The sequence below is a fragment of the Anas acuta genome, chromosome 3 (genome assembly GCF_963932015.1).
Source record: "Anas acuta chromosome 3, bAnaAcu1.1, whole genome shotgun sequence".
Lineage (NCBI taxonomy): Eukaryota > Metazoa > Chordata > Aves > Anseriformes > Anatidae > Anas > Anas acuta.
This window is the reverse complement of record NC_088981.1, coordinates 52,470,630-52,493,402: the sequence shown is the minus strand read 5'-3', so window position 1 is coordinate 52,493,402 and position 22,773 is coordinate 52,470,630. Positions and strand designations below refer to the sequence as shown.

Below are 22,773 nucleotides of genomic sequence, written 5' to 3'. Positions count from 1 at the left end.
AAAGTTCAAACTACACCAAAGAAAATTCTCAGTTAAATACTACTACACCATCCATCTATTAGTGTGCTTCAAGTATCTTCAAAGGCAATTTTCCACTCAAGTTTTCATAATGAGATAGGAAGTGAGAGTAGACAACCAGTAGAAGACTAGTTTTCAAGACAAGGCTTTAAAATTGTATGTCTAACTTTTGAGAACCATTCACTGGTTTAAAATAAAATTAGTTCAGTCCACAGTAGGTGGAAACAGCAATAATAACATCTGATATGTGCAAACTGGTTTTCACTTGATATATTTATGCCAATATTCAAAAATAAAAAAAAAAGTATGCCAGAAGGCTGCAAATTTATGAGAACTAGTCCCCATAAATTTAAAATTTTATCATGTGTGAAGCTTCCTTTTAAATAAGAACAGTAAACTTCTAAGTGAAACTTGTAAATCATTTTGACCACTATGTGTTCCACGTGTGATATATAAATACACTTGAAAGTCTACATTGAACTTTGTAGGTAGGTCTGATTTTTTTTTTACTTCAATTTTTTTCTCGTTTTAGGATATGAGAGGGTGTTCATAGGAACTCTAGTATCATACATGAATATGCATTTCATAACTTGTGTATGCAGCTGGAAGTATATAATTCTTTAGGAAATGATCCAATTGCTTAAATCTAGAATCTTTACAAAATACAACTGAATTCTGATTCATATCAACTGTGAATCAGCTTCAAATTTCCAGTTTCTTACTAAAATATGGTTCTATATAGTTTACCTGCTTAGTGTTTTTAATTTAACAAAACAATATTTATAGCATACCTCAGTGTATAAATATCTTCCTCTACTAATATAGTAGAGACAGAACTAACTGGGACCTCTACCCTTTCAGATAACTGTAGCACTAATTCAAACCAATAAGTTTGCCGTGATAATAAAATGATTTATTGTCTGCATATTTTGTAAGTTACATTCATTCTGAAAAAATAGTAAAGTTTCTTCAGATTTTTTTTATATATACGGAATAATTTCATCATCAAAACTACATACAACCAAATGTAGAATAACCAGTGACTTTAGACATCAAACAAGAAGAGGGACAGCTTTTTTCTTTATATGCTTTGGCAGTTCCAAAGTATTGCATTCAAAACATCACTAAAAACATGGGATACATTTCTGGTCCTAATATAAACTGTATATTGTGAACTATTAAAAATATGAGTAAAAAGTAAAGATGTTCTCAAAGGTCAAATAATTTGTAATATTTTTTTCATTTTATCTGATTGACAAGCTGCTATTAAAAAACATACTTTTTTGCTCAGTAATAAAATTCAGAATTTTTTATAATGCAGTTTTAGACCCTTCACACATTCTTTTCCTCACATTTTCAAACTTGTTTATGAAGCTGTCTGCACATGTATCCATCTTATCATAAAGTCTTATCTGACTTTGTACCACACCTAAAGTAAGCCAATTAAGTAGTAATGATGGGCTCTTTTCAGCTGTGCGCTCTTTTTCAAATGAATTTATTGAAGTAAAGGATTTACAGCATATGGACTCACAGACTTTTCATGAGTTTAACTGGCATCCATATGTACAGCTTTCAGTAGAGAACTCTAGAGTAGTATTTACAATGTAAATATCAACTTTTATTACATAAGAAACAAATATATCACAACTTTCACTTCACAACATATTTGTTCTGGTTTGATGACTAAAGTCATCTCTTTGAAATACTATGTGGAACTCAAAAGTAACGTGTTCTTGTTGTAGACTTTACCAGGTGTCTTTCAGAGGTCCTGAAATGCAAAGGAAAAATATGTTTGAAAAATCATTTTGGTAAGCAAGTGCATCATGAGGTATATAAAAGCAGACAGGAGACAAAAATTAACAATGGTAAAAAACAGCTACTGTGTTTAGGACTGAGAAGGTACTCTTCGCAGGAGCTTGATGGTCATTACAACTGGCAGACAAGGTTGTAGCATCAAGAATAAAGTTTGAAGTTTTATTGTAAAATTTTTACTGCACATTGTCCTACAGTGCTGAACAGCTCACTTTGAAAATATCTGCATCCTTCAGACAGATAGAATTCAGGCTGCTTGATACACACTCTGTCAAGAACTGGGCACCATGATAAAACGACCAATAACAGACAATATTAAGTAAACTTTTTACCTATAGGGAGATCTGAATCAGCAGTACAGTCAATAAAAAAGGACCAAAAATATTTCTAAGTGAATACCATCAAACCACTGCATAATCCAGAAGCAGATATTTTTTGAATAACATTGTCCAGAAAGAATATTTTCTGAATCCCATCAAATAGAAATAATTCTGTTCCTTCAAGCATAAGCCGTTATTGTCCTTTCTAACATTTGGGACCTTTAGAGGAATAGCCAAATTTACGGAAAGTAAAAGAAAATTTTCTTTCATTCTCTGAAGTAAATAACAGTTTGGAGAAAATTGGTTTTTATTTCCTTGAAAATATTATCTTCAGAATTATAGTTTTCATCTTACTTGTAGCTCTGACACAGCTGAATGGTAAAAAATAACACCCAAAAACAACAACAGCACTTTCTTAATATTTCTTAATACACTTTTAAGAATAACAATCCCGATAAGTTTTTACATTACCCTTTCAATTTTATGTCCCTGCAAGTGCTGTGATGTAAAAGGATTTACGCATAAGTAAATCAAATAAATGTTTGTGAATGAGCTTTGAAAAATGATAACAGCTAAAAGGAAAACAATAACTGCAATATTTGCCTGCCTGATGATCCATCTACAGCACATTTCAGATGGGAGCCAAGAACTTTCTTAACACTTAGGGTTCACATTGCTGATTCTCTTAGTTCTAGAGGCAACTTTTAATGAGGTAGATGATGTTAAACAAAATGAGTATTTTTTTTTTTTTAATTAAAAGACGTATCACTGAATATGTTCTCTGAAGAAATAATAATCTTTGTAATTAAAAATGAGTCAATTCTGATTTTATGCCACAGTGCATAAAGGTTGAAACACCCAAGTGAGTTAGGTACATTATTAACAGTGCCATTTAACCAGGAACTTTCAATAACAGCAATCATGGGATATTTTAATTATTCTTAGTAAAATGATTATTATATTCACACAAAATCCCTATAGAAAGAAGTAGCATTTTATGGAACATGGATTTTTCTGCTTTTCAGATGTGCCACATTTCATGTATGACTGATCTCACTTTATGGGGAAAGTTAGTTAATAGCATAAGGAAAGAAAATCTGGACATACCAGGGGGAGGTGGCTCAGCAGCTCATCTACAGAAACATCATCATAGTTTTCTGAAAAGGAAGGTTCAAGAATTTCTGCTTCATCACGAAGTTTAGAGGGGTTTAGCTCTTCCTGGCTGTTGTGGATTAAAAACAAGTTTTATTACCTTCAGAAGAAAAAGCAAACAAGAAGCAAAGCCTTGTACTAACTTTATCTATTGTACATTTTGTTAAACTTATACAGAAATGTTATGAATAACATGAAATAGCACATTTAGATGAGGTGAAAAGACAAGATATTTAGAAGGGTTTGTCTGAGTGAATATACAAGAGAATAAGCCCTAAAAAACATACTGGCATTTATCACCTAAGGACATATGATCTTTTGGGGTCTTCTAAATTTTTTGTATTTACTTAAAGATAGATTTCCATCAAATACTGTTTCTCCCTTAAAAAAAAAAAAAAAAAAAAAAAAAAAAAAAAAGTTGTTCATGTGTCATAGCTCTGATTTCTTCCTTAAAAGTTTTTTCTTGTTTTTGTTTTTGTTTTACACATAAAATCAATTTAAGAATATGTCAGAAGCTTTTTAAGATTACTAGATGCTATCTCCTCTTCATTCTTTTACTCTAATCTGATTGTAGCCTCTGTTTCAGAATGGAAAAAAATGCTGTCTGTATTTGAAAGTCATGTTATAAACTATGTTAAAAAGTCATTACTGCTCATTGTCATTTGTCTTTTTTCCATATGTATATATAAGTGGCCATAAACCTTTTATGTTTAGTACTATACAGCTATGGAAAAAAATATATTTTCTTTATTGTAGTACCTTCTTTTTCCGGTTAAAACTGAGTTTAAGTATTTCTTCACTGCCATTTGCTTCCGAAAGCGGCTGTAGTTGTCAGTGAAAACAGCATCAGAGTGGCGTTTGACAGGACTGTCCTGGGAACTGGCAACATACAACAATCGTGAAGGAAAAATTAATAGACAATAACAGTTTAAAAGAAGATACTATTCAATAAATAAAATAAACTTTACAATGTCAAGCTAAATAAAATCTAATTTTCATTTCAGCTTTCATTTACAGCTACGACTTTGGATCTTTCTGCTCTTGAAAAGTCGTTGCTTTATTTGTATCATAGTAACAAGGACCGATTTCTCAATTCTCAATGACTTCCAGAGCTCCGGTCACAGGAAGTCTGCAGGATCAAGTGGCTGTGCAAGAATTTTACAGTTTTGTCCTATGTGTTCTCATAGCCCCCACCACTCTTTTTTTTAAATAAATAAATAAATAAATAATAATAAAAAAGAATTTATTCTGTTCTCTTTCATTTGCTTAAATACATTTTAGTCCAATACCAACGTGAAGTAACCTCTTAAAAGGACAGGTCTCTGTTCACGTTTAACTCAGTGAGGACTGAACCTGCCTCTGAGGAAAGGGAGAGCGTAACATTACATATATAGTTGCAAATGTCTGTTTTAAGGAAGTATCAGAAGACAAGACACAATTTGTGAAATCCAAACTTGAAGGTATATTTTTCATGCGTGGTCTTGGGACACCTCAGGGTGTTCTGATATCAGTGATCTATGTTATAGCATAAGAGAAACCGGCCCTATAAGTTCTGGAACAAAGGCAGCATTGACATAAATAGGTCAAAATGGAGGACCTAATTTTCACTCTGCTTTTAAGCAGTAAGTAGTTACTAATAGGAACTGTCATATTGGGTCAGACCAAAGTATCTTATTATTCTGTTCCCAAGAGTACCCAATAGCTGCTGCCTAGGAATATTGAAAGAAAGAGAAGTACAGAGTGATCCTTCTCAGCACCCTGAGACCATTCGTTCATGAACTCCGTGCTTTAAAATTGTGTCCAGACCTCTTGTCTACAGATTTGCCTCATTCTTTTTTGAGTCCTTCTACAATGCAGAACTCCCAAAGTGCTCTGGCAATAGTTTCTACAGTAGCAAAAAGATCATCCCTTTTTGTTGTCAATGTAAACCAGTTGTTTCTTAATTTCATTGAATATCCCCCTGTTGTTACATAAGTGTTGAGTAATCATTCAGCTTTTGTTTACTTTTTCCAGTCATTCACCAAGCCAGTAAAATCATTATAAAAAAAAGCAAATTGGCATGGTAATCATTATACTGTTACCAGTATTTATTAACAGCTATGTGCAGTCCCTATTGCTATATCCCTCACAGCTGTATCAGAAATAAATAGCAATGTATGCATTCAATTCAGTAACAAAACCCACTAATTTACAATATAGGATTTTTGACTCCCCCATTATTATATCAATTGCCCTTTCATCACCTCTAAATTGCAAAAATGAGAACTTAGGTACAGAAGGGTGAAAAATTGCCAATGAAGCATGAAGCCAGCTAGGAAAAAACTCTACCTAATGTAAGTGTCACCTCACCTAACTCGTTTTCTAATAAGCGAATGCAGATATCTCTTCACAGCAAGTTTAGCCAAAAGATGGCTGTAGACACTGGTGAAAATTCCATCAGCATGCCTTGCATTTCTGAAATGGACAATAAATAAACTCTACAATACAACCTGGGTTTATATCATTTTGATAATGTTCATTTTGTAAACATACTGCTTTCCTTAAGTTATCTCTTGTACATATTAAATTAAGCTAGTTTCATAAAACAACTTCCAGATTTTCACAATATGTATACCCTTTCTGGGAAGTGAATGAACTCATCATGCCAGAAAGGCAATGCCATCAACATTTCTTCATACATTTCTACTGCAACAAATATTCAACCAGAGGGCGCGTGTTCTTTTTTCAATAATTGATTCTTCCTTTCCTATATCTGTTTGAAAAAGGTGACAGATTTTTTGGCATAATTCAAGCAATGTATCAACATTTGCATTTATGACAATAAAGAAACTCACCTATCAATAATTCTGGACAGATCAAAATAGAATTTCTCATTTTCAGGTAGTGTGTTCTGCAAAATGTCTGATTCAGACTTTAAAGACCCATGGGTACGGTCAGGTTCACTGGCTGCATCAAATGGCATTCTGTTTCCCAATCTGTTGGAGAAGAAAACCACATGAAGTGCAGTTGATTGAGGATATGCAGCGTTTCATTGTAACTTAGCATTCTGTTTTGTGGTAAAATGCACCTACTTCTTTAATCTGTAAGGCAGTTTAAAGTAGTCTGGATAAAACAAAAATCACTTTCAGGTTTAATCCATGCTCAGTGATAAAGTAACTAGCATAACAGATCTCTTTTCTCTGTAATGTGTGCATTTGAGAAATACATTGTCATTGCACACAATTAGTGCCAGTGAACAGTGCATAATGTATGGCAATTCCAGCTCAAGTGGCAAACACTTTTCATAACAGCTATATTTTATATGAACAAGGAATGAAGTTGCCTACCTCTGCCCATGCAAAGTGAAAAGAATTCCTGCAAAGTACTTACCTTCCAATTAAGACTTAAACACTGAAGTGCATATGAAACAGTTCTTAGGCTTCCTCTATAGGAAGACAAACACACCCTCCAGAACTTCAAACCAAATATGAAGTGCAGTCATGTAATTCTAATGCTTTTTTATTCTCCTCTGTTTAAATTAATTTACTAGTTGCAAGTTAAAAACTGTTCACAAACCTTTCAAATGTATCACTGCAAGTGCTCTGTATAAACTGATTCACATTTACATTTTTTCCCATTTGTTTAGACTGCTGTATCTTATGATGTGTCATATTTTATCGAGGACAACCTGACTGACTAGCAGTTGTTTGGCATCAGATGTTTGGTCTATCTGCTGTTGTGTTCTGTGGCAGCCACAAGTCTACTATTCCTATGGTAAGCCCTTGTGTGTGATGATGCGAAAAAAAGCACATGTGAAAACTGAAAAAGATTAATTTCCTCATGAGCTTACAGTTATTATAGTTATTAATGTGACTTACATATTTGAGGCATGTAAGACCTCTCTGGTTTAAAAAATAATAATAATAATAAAAAGTTTTTACTGTGTAAAACAAACTAACTCAAGTCTTGGAAATAAATCACTGTACTGCATTTTCTACATTGTTTTCACACTTTATGTTCCTCCAACCCACATGTAGAGACACCTGATGTTTATAACACCTGATTTAATTTAGTTAGATAACTAATAAAAACTTCAGCAATTCAAAACGTAGTGGTACAAAACTTACATATTGATCCGTGCAGACCATGTCCCCTCATTCATGATTTGGGATTTTTTAATGTCTTTTTTTTTTTTTTTCCTATGGATGTCTGTGCTTTTGAAAAGAAAAAAGACAGCAGTTCAGCCATCCACTTAGCAGACCTGTGGAAATGAAGGGGCTTTCCCACAAGAAAAGCAGAGTATTTTGCTGGGCACCCACTGTTCCCCAGAGCACGTTTTAGCCTATATCCTCTACGCCTTTCACTAGTACAGCGGTCGCCGCTATTCGGCTCATGGGGCGGCATTGCCAACGGTGCCTCTGAAGACGCGTGCGTGCCTCGGGGGGCTTTTAAAGACCAGGCAAGACCGGGCTCCCTTAGCCACGTTTTACCAAAGCCTCAGCTCCGAGCACGCCCCAGGTGACCTCTCGGGGTCCCATCCCCGAGCAAGCAGAGCAGCCCCCAGCCATCCCCGGTCCTTACCGCGGCACGGCGGGGAAAGCGGCCCCCCGGGGGGGCAGCGCCCTTGCCCGCCAGCAGAGAGCGCTGAGGAGGGCGAGGGCGAGGAGGAGCGGGGAGGCGCCGCGGTGCTCCATGGCCGCCACCTGCGGAGGGAAGAGCGCAGCCGTCACCGCACCGCTCCGCACTGCGCGGGGTCCCCGAGGGGAGAGGGATGCTGCCAGCAGCGGCGTCGACGGGGCGGGGGAGATGCCAGAGGGGAAGGGAGAGGAAGAAGCCCCCAAAGCTGCGGAGGGCAGAGGTTCTCGGGACGTAGAGGTTGAAACCTTAAATATATATGGTGTATATACACCATATATGTTTAAGGTTACCCATACATATTTAAGGCTACGCCCGGCTACCCAGGGCGGTCAGAGCCGCTCTCCGCTGCTTCCCTAACGGGCCGAGAGGGTAGAAGGAGACTGAGGCCGGGGCCACCCTCCTCACCCGCTGGGAAGTTGCCGCTGCGGTGGGAGGGAAAGTTACTCACGGAGCCGCGAGTCCGTCGGTGGGGGCTGGCTGAGCGGGCAAGGGGCGCTGCGCTGCGCTGGTCTGCTGGGGACGACGACCTGCGCCCTGCCCCGCTATCGGGCTGAGAGGCTGCAGGGGACGGCGGCGGAGGACGAGGAGGAGGAGAAGAGGAGAGGAGAGCTCCGTCCCGCCGCACGATCTGAGCTGCCCGCCGCGCCGCCGCGTTTTATAGCGTTTACACGTTTCTGCTTCCGAAGAAGCAATCACGTTACTGGGGAGACGTCACCCTTCCCAAGGGGACGGTCGCTTTGTTCAGGACAGTCAGAGACTTATATTTAATTCATGAGCAGACGCGCACCCTGCCTCCCCCCTAATTCCCCCCCCCCCCCCCCTTCCATTATTTGATTTATATTAATGAGTTAGTTTTGCGGGGATCAGGGCCCCGTCGTCAGCGTGATTCCGCCTCGCAAGGCAGGAGAGCAGGCGGCCAGCGGCGGCTTCGGGAGCGGGGAGCTGGGGAACCGTCACCCCCGGGGCCCTTCCCTCACCGCCGAGTCCCCCCACCCCATAGCCGGAGCTTTTAGGCTCACACGGTCCTTTTCTAACACCGGCAGGTCGCCATCCCCGCCGGGATGCGTGCCCGGGGCGCGCCGTCGGATGATCTTATTTATTTATTTATTTATTCATCGATTGATTTATTTTAAGCGGGGTGTTCGCCAGCCTTTGCTTTTTCGTTGAAGCTGTGTGTGTTCCCAGGGAAAAAATCGTGTGTGTCTCCCCCCCCGCCAAGCAAGTACTGAGGGTGCTTGCGACTGTTCAGCGCGGGCACCCCAGGGGCGGGCACCCCAGGGGCTAATTCCTAGGGGCTGGGGTCACTGCCACAGCCAAGGATTTCGACATGGAGTTCTCCCTGCCTTAAAAAGATCCGTGGGCAGCAGGGAAAGAAACGCGGGGAAGGTGGGCGTGGGACCCGCGGGTTCCTGCGAACACCTCTTCGGTATCTCACCAAGCACTGCCCTGAAGTACCTGCCAAAGAATCACGGCAAGAATTGGATATCGAAAAACGCCATTACTCTCTTTTCCCTCCTCCCCCCCCTCCACACACACACCTATTTTTTTGGGGCTTTTCTGTTCCTCTGGTTCTCCCTGCTCAAAAGTTACGATTGTAACCCAGTCCTTGAAGATGATTTCACTATTCCCCTTCTAACAAGTTTCTTTGTTTCATGTTTCGCTAAAGGGTTAGGCAGGCTCAACGGTGAAGATTCTGCGATGCTTAATCACATTTCTAATCAGTTACACAAAAATTAGTGAATTAGATTAAAAATGCCTGGAAATTTGTTTCTCGGATGACAGCCGTGACTAAAACCAGAGTTCCTGCAGTAGTCTAATTCAGGAAATTTTCCCCTTGTTACTGCATAACTAGAGGTCGAGGAAGCAATTCAGCTCTGAATGGCGAGATGAGCATCAATAGCACCGTAATCCCCTCACCCCCGAAATATTCAGCCAAGGTGTTTTGGCGTCGTGCTGCGTGCGCGACCTACCTGGACTTCGCCTGACAGATGAGAGGGAGGCGAAATCTGTCTCCCGGGCGTTGAAGAGCAGAACAGAGAAGTGGAGCTCTGCCCCTGCAAAAGGCTGCGCTGCTCAGCCTCCCGGCTGGGGGAGCGCTCATGGGGGCGCAGGGCACTCCCGACCCCGCTCCTTCACCCCACCACCGCCGAGGATGAGGCCGTGCTCTGCCGTGGGAAAAGCCCAAGGGCAGCCGGAGGGAAAAAATAAAAATTAAAAAATTGCCCTTCAGCTTGTTCATTTTAGCTGATGCAGGAGGGGGGGGGGAGGGGGATAGTGGCGGGCTGTGGGCCCTGGGAAGGAGGCGGGGAGCTGCGGGCTGCTCGCTCCTAATGGGTGCGGGAAAGCAAGCCTGCTGTCAGTCGCTGTATGAGAGACTGCATAGAAAACGTGTATAGTTTTCACTGCCAAAAAAAAATGAGGATCACTGGTACTTTTTTAGTACTTTTTACCGTACCGTACCGTACCATACCATACCATACCATACATACCATACCATACCATACCCACTTATTTACTGTATCTGGTAAATCTAGTTTGTCATATATATATATTTATTTATTTTTTTGTCAGGTAATAAAAACTCACCTGTTCACTGGAACAGGCTGCCCAGAGAAGCTGTGGATGCCCCATCCCTGAAGGTGTTCAAGGCCAGGTTGTATGGGGCTTTGAGGCAACATGATTTAGTGGGTGGCGTCCCAGACCATGGCAGGGGGTTGGAACTACACGATCTTTAAGGTGTCTTCCAACCCAAGCCCTTCTATGATTCTATGAATAAACTAGATCGGAGAAGTGAGAAACATGCTGCCACAGTTGGATAAAATAGTCTTCAGAACCACTCTATAGATGGCAGTATTCCCAATAAATAAATAAATAAATAAAATAAAATAAAATAAAATAAAATAAAATAAAATAAAATAAAATAAAATAAAATAAAATAAAATAAAATAAAATAAATACAAAACACACCTCTGTAGCCTTTTTTCATGATTTAAGCTGTCTTTAGCATATTCATTCTTAGCATATCATCTACTTTTGCTATAGACAGGAAACTGAGTCACTGGGAGATCAAGTGTATTCCCCATGTTTATGGAGGAATCTGTAGCAGAGCCTTGGAATGACCCCAAGCACTTTTCAGTTGCAATAACTATGTCTTCCTTCAACATCCTGTTGTACTTGTCACCTCCTCCTTCTCTTGAATCAAAGTAAGCTGAAGAGGAGGAGATGCTACCTCTTTCTTTTTCCTTAGCTCTTTCTCTCATTTCACAAGACAATTTTCACAGAAGGAGGTTTTGAGATGACTGAGAAGGACGTGGGGTGACAAACAAATGACAATCCAAATTCTAGTCACTTCCTTTTTTTTTTTTTTTAATGACATACTGTATTAGTTCTACATCATTCTGAGATGTTTTGATAGGAGAAAGACATTAAAAAGGAAAATAAGATCTTCATAAAGAGATGGAGGAAAGCCTACTTTCTAAAATAGTTCTAGGTGAACTGATCCTTTTACAGTGGTAAATCTTACTGTCCTCTACTGAAAGAAATTCTGTCCTTTCAGAAAGTGGCCCTTGGGCAACAATACCAAGTGGGAGCTTCTTAATTAGAATATTTATTAATAATTAGACATAGGCAACTTTCAGACAGTCAAGCCTTTTGCAGTGGCTGTTGCAGGAATCCTGATTACAGCTGCACATGGACTGAACCTTTAGTTTATATTATCAAGCATCTTTTAGTTATTCTTCCTTCAGACTTTATTTTCCACTTAACAAAACAGAGATTATGATTGTAAAATGTGCAATACTTGGGAATGATGGAAACTCCATTATACATGATTGAATAATGAGGAGTACAAGCTATCTGAAAACTCATCTTACCATTTGTATACAAACTTGTGTGTTGCATGTTGTAGATCAAGTATGATCTAAAATAGCTACCTTATTCTGGGGAAGGAGATTTGGAAGTTTTTAGTTTTGATAGTTACGTTTGATGATGATGATGATTATTATTATTTTAACATATAAAAATATGCTGAAGTTGATGGACTAAATAATTCTTAAAGCCAAATCGTTAGATAGGGAAATCTGCTTAATTCTATTGAGCACCCACTTAACATTTACTAGATTTATCATGTAATTATGTTTAAAAAAAACAAACAAACAAACACACACACACAAAAAAAAGAGAGAGAGAGAGAGAGAGGGAAATTACATCACCAATATAAATGCAGTTTTACTGTTAAAAAAAAAAATAAAGAAAAGAAGAAAAGACAGTTGTCTAAGGGCTTGCGTGTTATATCAGAAAAGGAAACTTCTACTGACTCATGAGCTCTGCCTCACGAATCATTGGGTCTGCAGACTCTCCCTTGTGCATTACAGCTCATGTTCCTGTAGACGAGTTCAGAAACTCTGCCTTTGATCCCATAGCCATATAACATTGATCCATGAGTTTTTAGAGCTTATAGAGCAGATTGATGGAGCACTACCATTCAGCTTTTCTGATTTCCACAGAAGAGATAACAGAAGAAACGTCAAGAAACTGTACAGGCAGAATAAATTATTAAAATCAAAACTAATACACTAATCTGCTCTTTTCTAACCCTTAAAAAATATGAGCGGCAGAACCCCCAGTTTATTCTCTCAGCATCATTACCTTGCTTGGTCCCTGTAAACATTTATATTCCTCAACACCACCTGGTTTGAAAAAATGGATGGGGTCATATGCTGAAACTCTCCCAGCTTCACTCTTTGCAGATATCTCTGAATGCTTCTCTGGATAAATAATATATATATATATATTATTTCATTCTTTTAGATAAGTTTTATTTCAAAAGGTCAGTTCCCATTCAATCATACCTTTAGCATGAGTCAGTTTTACAACTCAGAAGTGTGACAGTAAATAGAATAAAACACTGACAAATATTCTGCAATTGAAAACTCATGACTTCCCTCCTGCAACATTCATTGGAAGAGTGCTTGTGTCCTCAGTTCCCAGATCATTAGGAGATTATGCAAGTGGAACAGGGAAGCCTTCATTTCCTCTCATGCTCATCTCGAGTCCTGCTCTCAGGTCATAAGTGCGTATCCTCAAAGGAGAGTGATTGATTAACCTTAGTAAACTACTGCAACAAGTAAACAATAGTAACAAATATGCTTACTCTGTATAATACTTGTACAAGTTTCACCTGTTCCAGATGATGCCTTTGCATTATGACTCTGTGTGGGTTAACAATTTTCAAAATCAATTTTCAAAATCATTGGAATATTGAGCATCTTGATTAAAACCGCCTGGTTGATACCATGATGAGCAAAATGCATATTGGAGACCTGTTGAATACAATAGTATTCCCAGGGGTCTTCTTCCCTTGCCTGTCATGCCATCTAGAAAAACTGTTATTACTTGTAGTTTTATTTCATACATCCTATTCCTCACTCCAAATTCTATCTCAGCTTCTTGTAACAGCTCAAAAAATGTTTGGGGTTTATGCTGTTTGTTTATGCTGTTTGGCATGTGCTTGAAGTACTGGTTCTTGTTTGGTTCATGGTATGTAGCTATCCTAGAAGTGTCCATCCAAACTCCTTCTCATTCTTTAAAGAGGATATGATATTTTTGCCAACCCTCTCTCAATGTTGGACACATGTTCTGCACTCATTCCCCAGGAAGATCTGTGACTATACAAGCTTTAACAGTAGCTTTAATATTTCTGGCTTTCTTTCAAAACTATCTCCTTTTAATGTTTCAGCCTAATTTTTTTGAATGATTTAATTCACCTCAGAACCTGGCAAAGTATGTGGTAAAACAAAGCTTGTCAGGAAGGCAGAGTAGTTTGTGGTCTGGTCATATTGTGTGTTCTTTGTTTTTAACAAGCTATCTGAAATATGTCCTATTCCTATATATATAAATACACACACACACATATATATAACACTCTTATAAACTTCAACCTTCAGAAAAGGATCAAATGATATTTTCATCACCAGAAATATGATTCCCCTCACTGCAGCTGCCCCAGCCCATTCCTCTTCTCTGAAAATCTAAAATTACTTCTGTATATGTCATGAATGTATATCTCCAAAATGCTACAAAATACAGATTCAGCTTCTCATCCATATGCATCTAACTCAAAACAACACCCTTTGCTTTCATAGAGTTGGGATTTTTTTTTCTATAAATTGATTTGTCTTTACAAAACTGGATTATCTAAAGTAAACCCTTGAAAAATCATTTTATTTTAATGATATTTTGACATACGTCAGTTTAGAGCTGGATATTAAGAACCACCTTTCAGACTTATGTTCCAACATTTTCCTCATGCTTTCCTGCTTGTCACCTGTATTATATGATGTCTTTTTGCTTCTAACTGTACAAATCAATACAAAATGGAAAAACAAAAACAAACAAAAAAAATACAAAAAAAAAAACACATCCATAAGTCCTTCAGGTTACTTGTTTAAAGTAACACCCAAATAACAGCACCATGTTGGCGCTCATAAGGCAGAAGAAAATCCAGAGAGCAAAGGATTGTCAGGGACATATTATCTTACTCTAAATCACTATTGCCTCTAACCTTCTGAAGTAGGTCTGTAAGTTCATCAGAAGCTTCATGAACAAACTATTGATACTACTGGCTTGGAGTACATCTCCATATGCAGCACAACTGTTGAAAGTCACTTTGCCTTCCTTCTTGCTTTCTATACTAACTGAAAAAATAAATAAATAAATAAATAAAGCACAGAATTTAGTCCATTTATAACTAAATGATTGGAGACTTTCATGGGCTGAATAGAACAACACCTGTGGGATGACTGGGATGCTTGCTTCTCCGATTTTGCATACATTGCATTTCCTGTGTCTAGTACAAGATCCTGGCTATAGACTGTGTACATGGCCAGATTCCTTCTGTATTCCCTAGTGAATATTGTTACTATTGCACTGTCTGGAAACTTGTAGGAGCAGACATATCATCTTGGGATACAGAAAAACCCACGTCAGTTGTGTTGGAAGGCACATTTTAAGATGCTAATTATGCCAGGATAACTTTATCCCTTGAACTGACCTAATCATCACAAGTTCTTTATTTACTGAGCTGAAAAAAGCAACAATCTAAAAGCTACGGCAGAAAAAAAAAAAAAAAAAAAAAAAAAAAAAAGCTAAAAATGCTTCACTCTCAAGCAATTACCACTATTGTCTTTATGGAAAAAGAGCTGAGAGAAGTTTTCTAAAATTGTCCATGTGCATAAAGGGCATAATGTAATGTGCTGTCTCTGAGCACTACTCTAAGCCTAGTGTACGTGACAATGGCTGAGAAAATATACATTCATATTTAGTTTCCATAAAGAAGTCATGTAGAAAGAAGAAAGTATCAACCTATAGTTTACTGTCCTTACATTTACTTATGTAAAATATATAATATGGACTTAACTGCTTTCAGTATTAGTTAAGGAAGAACTTTATTATTGTTCCAACATAGTTTATCATTTAGTTTGACTCCACAGGTCACTGCAACAAATAATAAACGCCTACATTTTGTTAAATTTGATTCTTGGCCAATACATCAATGGCTCATTATTCTTTTTCTACTACATAAAGCATGAAGAACATTCCAGTGAATGCAACACCACAGTCAATATATTCCACTTTATTAAGTACACATAAATAGATCTAATACTAATAAGATTTTAAGGGATTTGGGGACACTGTGGAGATCATCACAGAGACAGAAAAGATTAATAAGACAGCAACATTTTGATAGCCATCATGTGTACTGTCAGCATATGCGTGATGCATGTATCATTACATCCAGCTTTTTTTTTTTTTAAGTTGACAGATGAATAAAAGTGTTTTCTTCAGAAACTAATAAAACATTCAGCACCTGTGCTAAAAGAACTGACACAGTGTTTTCAATTCTATTGAATGATAAAAAAAGTTGCTAGCTGTTGGTTAGTGACAAGTTGAACATAAGCCTTGGACCTTAGCACTTTAAATATGCTAAATGTCGTATTCAAATTATAATAAAGTCTGAATTTACAAACTATCAATCTAGATGTAAATCTTGTTCCTGGTGACTATTGGTAAATCATGCAGTTACATCAATAGCTACTCAGTAAAAACAATTGTATTTCTACTATAACTTTATTTCATCATGTAACTAGATTAATATATATATACATATTTTTAATTTCATGGCAGCAGGGTTTTTTTTCTATAATAATAATCTTTAATAATCTTTATTATCTTTATCTCTAATAATCTTTAATGATAAACTTTACGTATTATTGTGTCTCTCCAAATCACATATAATTGTTTTGCCTTATTTAAACCATTTTCCATTTCAATAGAAAAAAATATTTCAGTTCTGATTTGAATCCTCTGTAGATATATGTCAAGAATTCCAGTTAAATTCTCCACAACCATGTCTTCCAGAGTGTTATCAACTGCATCGCTGTTCTTTGGTGACACACTGACCCATTCTGACATTACTCAAGGAAAAGACATAAATGAGAAACCCTGTTATTCAAACTTGCACTTATTGTTTATTCATAGAAGCCATTTTTTCTCATTCATTTGAGCACTCCATGCACATGTTCATCAAGTGTATCACAAGATGCCACAGAGAATTCTAGAGTACTTCTGAAAATTATCTGGAATTAACTAGAAGATATCTAGAGCAACAGGCAGGATGATCCATATAGGATGTGGAAAGAACTTTGTGTTCAATGTCTTCATGAGAAAAGACTGATCTGCAAGTACTTTGGAGTCTCCTTTTATCAGCAGCATTGCACTATATAGTGCAATGTTTCTCAATGTTTTTTTAATGACACAAATTTATGTTTTATTATGAAATTAATTTATCTAATAAATAAATAAATATTTTATTGTATATTTATTATGTTTTATTTATTATTATAATTTATTAAAATTATGCTTTATATAGAGTGGTTTAGAGTTCCATTTTTTTATTTTTATTTTTTCCCTAGAAAAATTTGAATATAGGTATTGATGAAATCTTGAGGCACAGGTGAAGATTCATTGTAGGTCCCTATAGACCTATGAGACTTTTTTTTTTTTTAAAGACAGTAAATCCTTCTGAACTAAGGAGATAAGGAGACGCCAGGAAGAATATGAGGTTGTTCTGGCTCATTTGTGTTGCAGAAAGCCTCTTAATTGTTCATTGGCTCAGAACTGGGTTTTATTGACCATTACTAGCTGAGAAACTTAATTTAAATCTAACTCAAGTGTTTGCCACAAAAGAATGGGCCACACTGATACCAACTAACATGGAGATATGTAATGATTTAACCAATCTGATTGGTTCAATACTCTGAAAGCAAACTTTTTGTAGTATAGGTTAAAATGCTCCTATCAACAAATCAAACAAAATCATCTGTCTGTTTTTATTGTCAAGGATGCTAAACTTGAACTAATTGAATATCCACAGAGAACTTAAGTTGGCTGCCATGAAACACCAACCAGTGTAAATTGTGTTAGTGATTTACAAAGGTGTAACTTTTTTTGTTGTTGTTGATGGAGGAATCAGCTTGATGTTGATTGAAGGCATAATGGAGGCATGGAGGATTTGACTTGCAGACTTAAGTTCAGAAAACCTTTCCACAGAGGCTCATTCTTCATTCTTTATCTACTGCCATTTGCATGATAAATAAATAAATAAAAATATTGTTACCAGCACAAACTATTAGGCTACGGACATAGTTTACAGAATCAAGCTAAGCAGTTAGAAGCTTCATGTAACTCAACATTGTGTGTGGAAAGGGCAACAAAGTTCACCTGTCATAGCTATACTTTCTTGCTCTTCTTTCAAAAGATATCCTCGGTTTGCTTCAGTTGCACCAGCTCATGTGAGAGAATAAAATAACATTTAATTCCCTATTGACATTACTCAATGAGTATTGACATTTTTAACACTGAGTTCAAAGAAAGCCTTCAGAATGAAGGGGTATCAGAACAATTGACTCAAGCAGGTTTATCTTACTCTCAGCTCTTGGAAGATATAGGTGTCACATGACACCAAGTTGAGTGGTGTAGTCAACATGTTGGAGGGAAGGGATGCCATCCACAGGGACTTCGACAGACTTGGCAGATGGGCCCATGCAAATCTCATAAATTCAACAAATCCAAGTGCAAAGTTCTGCACCTGGGTTGGGGCAATCCCAAACATGAATAAAAAATACCATGAGTGGATTGAGAGCAGCCCTGAGGAGAAGGACGTGGGGGCATTTGTGAAAAAAGGACACAGAATGTGAGCCAGCAGAGCACACTCGCATCCCAGAAAGCCAATCATATCCTGGGCTACATCAAAAGAAGTGACCAGCAGGTCAAGGAAGGTGGTTATCCCCCTCTCCTCCATTCTCATGAAACACCCAACTAGAATACTTTGTTCAGCTCTAGGCCCCACAGCATAAGAAAGACATAGACCTGTTAGAGAATGTCCAGACGATGGCTACAAAGATGATCAGAGGGCTTGAGCACCTGCCATATGAAGACACACTGAGAGAGATGGCGTTGTTAAGTTCAGAGAAGTGAAGGCTCCAGGGAGACATTTTAGTGCTCTTCCAATACTTAAAAAGGGTCTACAGGAAAGACAGGGAGGGACTTTATTAGGGAGTGTAATGATAGGACAAGGGGTAATGGTTTTAAGAGAGGGTAGATTTAGATTAGATATTAGGAAGAAATTCTCTACTATGAGTGTGGTGAGGCACAGGGCAGGGTTCCCAGAGGAGCTGTGGATGCCTGGAAGTGTTCAAGGCCAAGTTGGATGGGGCTTTGGACATCATAACTGATAGCATAAACTGAGGCCAAATCCATAGCCCTGTCTTGGCCTCTGTTCCCTGAGCCATGACACTTCATTCAGGGTTTAATGGTTCAGAAAGCTCACACAGAGAACAACCTGTGGTCCTGTGGTGCTGTTGCCCATGACTGAGAAAGGTTAAGGATCAGCCTTTCCCAAGAACAAACAAGGGCTGCATCTCCCCTCCTGGCTTGACTGACAATTATGTGTCTAGAAAAAATTCCCTGATTTTCTACTTGAGAGCCAAATATCTTTTTCATGCTTAACTTAGTCATCTTTTAGTCCTAGCTATCTATTATGTACATTACCTCGTTAAAAAAAAAAAAAAAAAAAAAAAAAAAAAAAAAAAGTGTACTCATCTTGTTTCATAAAATTCTGCTTGCAGACTTTGTGCACAAGGTAAAACATGTTAATAAAAGTTCCCTAATAGTGGAAAGGTTACAAGGTCACTCAGAAATGAATGTCATGTACAAATTTAAGAATCTGAAAATAAAGCATTAATAGAAGTCACCAAAACAATTCCAGATTCTTTTCTGCCTCATCTTCCTGTCAGCTTAAGACAAAGCTGAATCCAAAGTGAGATCTCTTGGGATCTATCACAATAAAAGGCATTTTGTCAATTCTAGACAAAATAGTCTAGAATAGTCTAGAGGCAGAAAGATGTTTCTCTGAGTCTGTAAGAGATTGTCCTGCTGGGGACTGTTTGTCTTCAGACAGTCTTCATTGCAAGCAGGATTGATGCAATGTTGGCCTCAACTGCCAGAAGAGAGACTGATTTCCCGATTCCAGGACTGTCTTTGCTCAGTTTTCTTTTCCAACTCCATTTCTAAAACACCCCAGCCCAAATGGTGCCCAGAAGTATCTGTAAAAACTTCTCTTCACTCTTTCCTGATGTTTCCCATTTCACAGACACATCATCTAGATAGGCAAGATGAGATGATGAGATATTCTGCAAAAAAAACATCACTGTTAACAGAAGTGCTGAGACTCGAGCAAAGATGTGATTCAGGATTTCCTAGCACTGCATCAATATCATAACAGATAGGAGTGGCCAACCAGTGATTCACCATGCCCTCCATGGTCAGTCCCTCATGTGTCTTCATAAGGACAAAAAGATCACCATTACATTCTCACAGAACATTTTACATGCTCAAGAAATGACTGGAGAGGTAAGATGAGCAGAGCAGGCATCTGTTTTCACAAAGAGGAATCTTTCAATAAACAGAAATCACTTAGCAAATACAAAATATGCTCTTAAATTAGGCACTAGAATAGTGTGGCATATGGAATTATATTCTGATTCATCAGTTAATAAGCATATGAGTAATCTCTCTGCAGTGAATAATAAAGTAATAGAGATTAAATCATCAATGGTCAGTCAATGCATTCAGAGAATTAAGGTAAATGTGAAGCAATCTGTTTTTCTGGATTGGTTTTGGATAGCAAGACCCTCACTTGTGTGACCAGCTTACCCCATTTGCAAATATACCTCCAAAGAACAGCAATATATAACACAGTATAACTTTTATATTCTTTTGATCCACCATTTTGATGTACTAATAACTGAACAGTTAACCTTGAAAGTCTTTTTATCAGTAATAACTCTGATTTTGAGTACAATGTCAAGATAAGCAAGATTGCCTGAAACATTCTGTCTGTTTTTATATCTTTTGTAATGTCCAAAACTGGAAGAAACTTTAAAATCATCTAGCCATTCAGTGTCTTACAGATGCTTTGAAAGAAGCAGAAACACCTGCTTATATCCTCTGTGATCCTAGTAAATGCATTTAAATGTATTTAAGGTTATCTAGGACTCTGTGCAATTCTAACAATTTATCAGAAGATCTGTCAAAGAATATGGAATACTTGTGGATTGTCTTATGTGAAGATTTTGATTTTCAATTGTCCTGGTCATTGCACTCTAAAACTCTCCTCATCTAAAACTAAAAACTGGGCAATAAATACCTGTTGAATAGGTGGATGAAATGTCAGGAGAAGATATAAGGCATGTTATTTACTTTCTGACTCCATATCTTTTATTAAAACAGAAACTGATTAATGTTCTGTACCCATAAAATGGTTGTGAGAGGCCATGTAGATGGCCTTGTTACAAATTAGGGAACACTGAATCAGGAGAAACCCTCTCAGGCATCTTTTAGGAATAAACACAGTCACACTTTCACTAACTTTGCAAAGTCACAGTAAATCAGCTATTCTCTAATATTAGTTGAAGCCCATCTTTACCTACACTGAGCTTTCTCAGTCCTTCTTTCTCTCTTCAATATTTCTAGTTTTACTGGAAATATATCTGTCCAAGAACAGGTTCCTTGAAGTGAAGAAGATTAGATTCAATGTCTAGGAGCACTATCACCTTTAGAAGAGTTTATTTAATATTTATACAAGCACTCAAATATATTTTTGAGCATGTGGGACTTTTTATAAGAGTCAGTTTTATGCTACTCAAAATTTTCAAAAGTATCAGCATCATGAATTAGTGTATTGTAGATTTATAAGAATTTTGCAAGGCGATTCCGAGTTTCACTAAATGAATCTATCTGTTATTTAGTATGGACACAAAGATGTTTGTCCTTTTCATGACATCTACTTGAGGGATTAAAAGGGGAAAAAAAAAATACAAAAAAAAATACAATGGAACAGTGCTTTGATGCTGGCAGACTAGTGCTGGAGAGCTTATCCCATACAACCTAATCAATTCCTTAGAGTGATTTTCTGGATAACAAAGTCACCTTTTCTGTTACTGGCAGAACAACAAAAGAATGGGATAGAGTGAAGACCTGTGTACTTTTATACTTGATCCATAGAGAGAGAGATGGAACTTACTATGGAACTAAACAGATGAACGCTGAATGAGAAAAAACAAATTCTACTATCCATTGAGTAATTATCTTGTAATCTAAAAGGAGTTATTCCCTCCTCCAAAAATAACTTCGAAATGTCACCAAGATATACAGCACAGGAACAGAGCATAGTCATAGAATGGGTCTCTCCCATTCTTTGCTTCAATGGAGCTCTAATGTGCTTCAAGTCAAACCGTGGAAACCTCAGGACTGGTCAGCCCTGAGGTTGAAGTTTCATGCTGTTTTAGTGTTTTAGCAACTTCTCCATGTATGTCCAAAAGAATACAAATTACTGCCAGCTGTTATATGTGCTCTTGTCTGTTTGAAACAAGAGGGTGGCATCACCTGTCTTGTGTAGTCATCAATATGCCATCGTAAACTAGTGGATCGAAGTTGATGCAGATCAACCCTGAACAAGATATGGATGATTTCACATTCCAGTGCCTTTCCATACTGTCTGTACACACAAGACAGTTATGTCCTAAATTAGCAAATCTAATTTCTTGCTATCTTGGGGCCATCACTCTGTGTAGCTTCTTTCACAATTAATTGTCTCTTATTTGAAATAACTCCTTGCTCTAAAATTGTGCAATTGCTCTTTCTCAGCCCTCAAAGCAGAGTCACTTGCTTTTGCTACTTAACAGATGAAAAAAAAAAAAAAAAAAAAGCAAACAAACAAAAAAAAAAAAAACAAACCATGTCTCTTTTGAAGAATGTCACAGAGAAAGAAAGCAGACAGGAAACATGTTTGCAGAATTAACTCCATGATCCAGTCGATGCCTATCAGACACTGAAACCCTCATGCAGTTTACGCTGTCATAAATCTGATGGGAGCCAAAAGCTTCCATAAAAAAATAAAAAGAGAAATGAGACATGCAAACCAGACTCCTCTGTTGAGTTGTGTCCGCAGACTCTAAACTGTTTAGAAGCAAAAGCATAGGATGAGACACAGCCACCACTTATCATAGCGAGACCAGAGATCCTCAGTGCGGTCCCTGGTCCAATTTCTAAAATTCTGCTCTCTGCTTTGTGAACTTTATCAGCAGTGTTTTCTCTATTCTGCTCTGAACTTGACAGAGGTAAATTTTCAACTAGTGTTTTCTTTCTTTTTTTTTTTTTCCAGAAGCTGTACTGCATCAGAGACATCACCTAATTTTATCAAATGCCTATAGGTCAGGGATCTGGCATGTGTCAT

At 37.6% G+C, this 22,773-nt stretch overlaps 1 protein-coding gene across 3 annotated transcripts in view; it reads right to left on the bottom strand.

The window, feature by feature from the left end:
• Positions 1 to 1,497: 1,497 nt before the first annotated feature.
• Positions 1,498 to 22,773, bottom strand: part of VIP (vasoactive intestinal peptide) — a 48,633-nt gene continuing 27,357 nt past the window's right edge. The window contains exons 1-7 of one of the 3 annotated variants that reach the window (XM_068677126.1): positions 8,368 to 8,676; positions 7,863 to 7,984; positions 6,137 to 6,277; positions 5,652 to 5,756; positions 4,062 to 4,181; positions 3,258 to 3,372; positions 1,498 to 1,786 (exon numbers count right to left, since the gene is read on the bottom strand). In XM_068677126.1, coding sequence (XP_068533227.1) covers positions 1,778 to 1,786; positions 3,258 to 3,372; positions 4,062 to 4,181; positions 5,652 to 5,756; positions 6,137 to 6,277; positions 7,863 to 7,975 — 603 coding nt within the window. In that variant the 5' untranslated portion in view covers positions 7,976 to 7,984; positions 8,368 to 8,676 and the 3' untranslated portion in view covers positions 1,498 to 1,777. Of the gene's footprint in view, positions 1,787 to 3,257; positions 3,373 to 4,061; positions 4,182 to 5,651; positions 5,757 to 6,136; positions 6,278 to 7,862; positions 7,985 to 8,367; positions 8,677 to 22,773 lie in introns of those variants that run through there. The other 2 variants (XM_068677129.1, XM_068677128.1) reach the window with 2 other exon arrangements.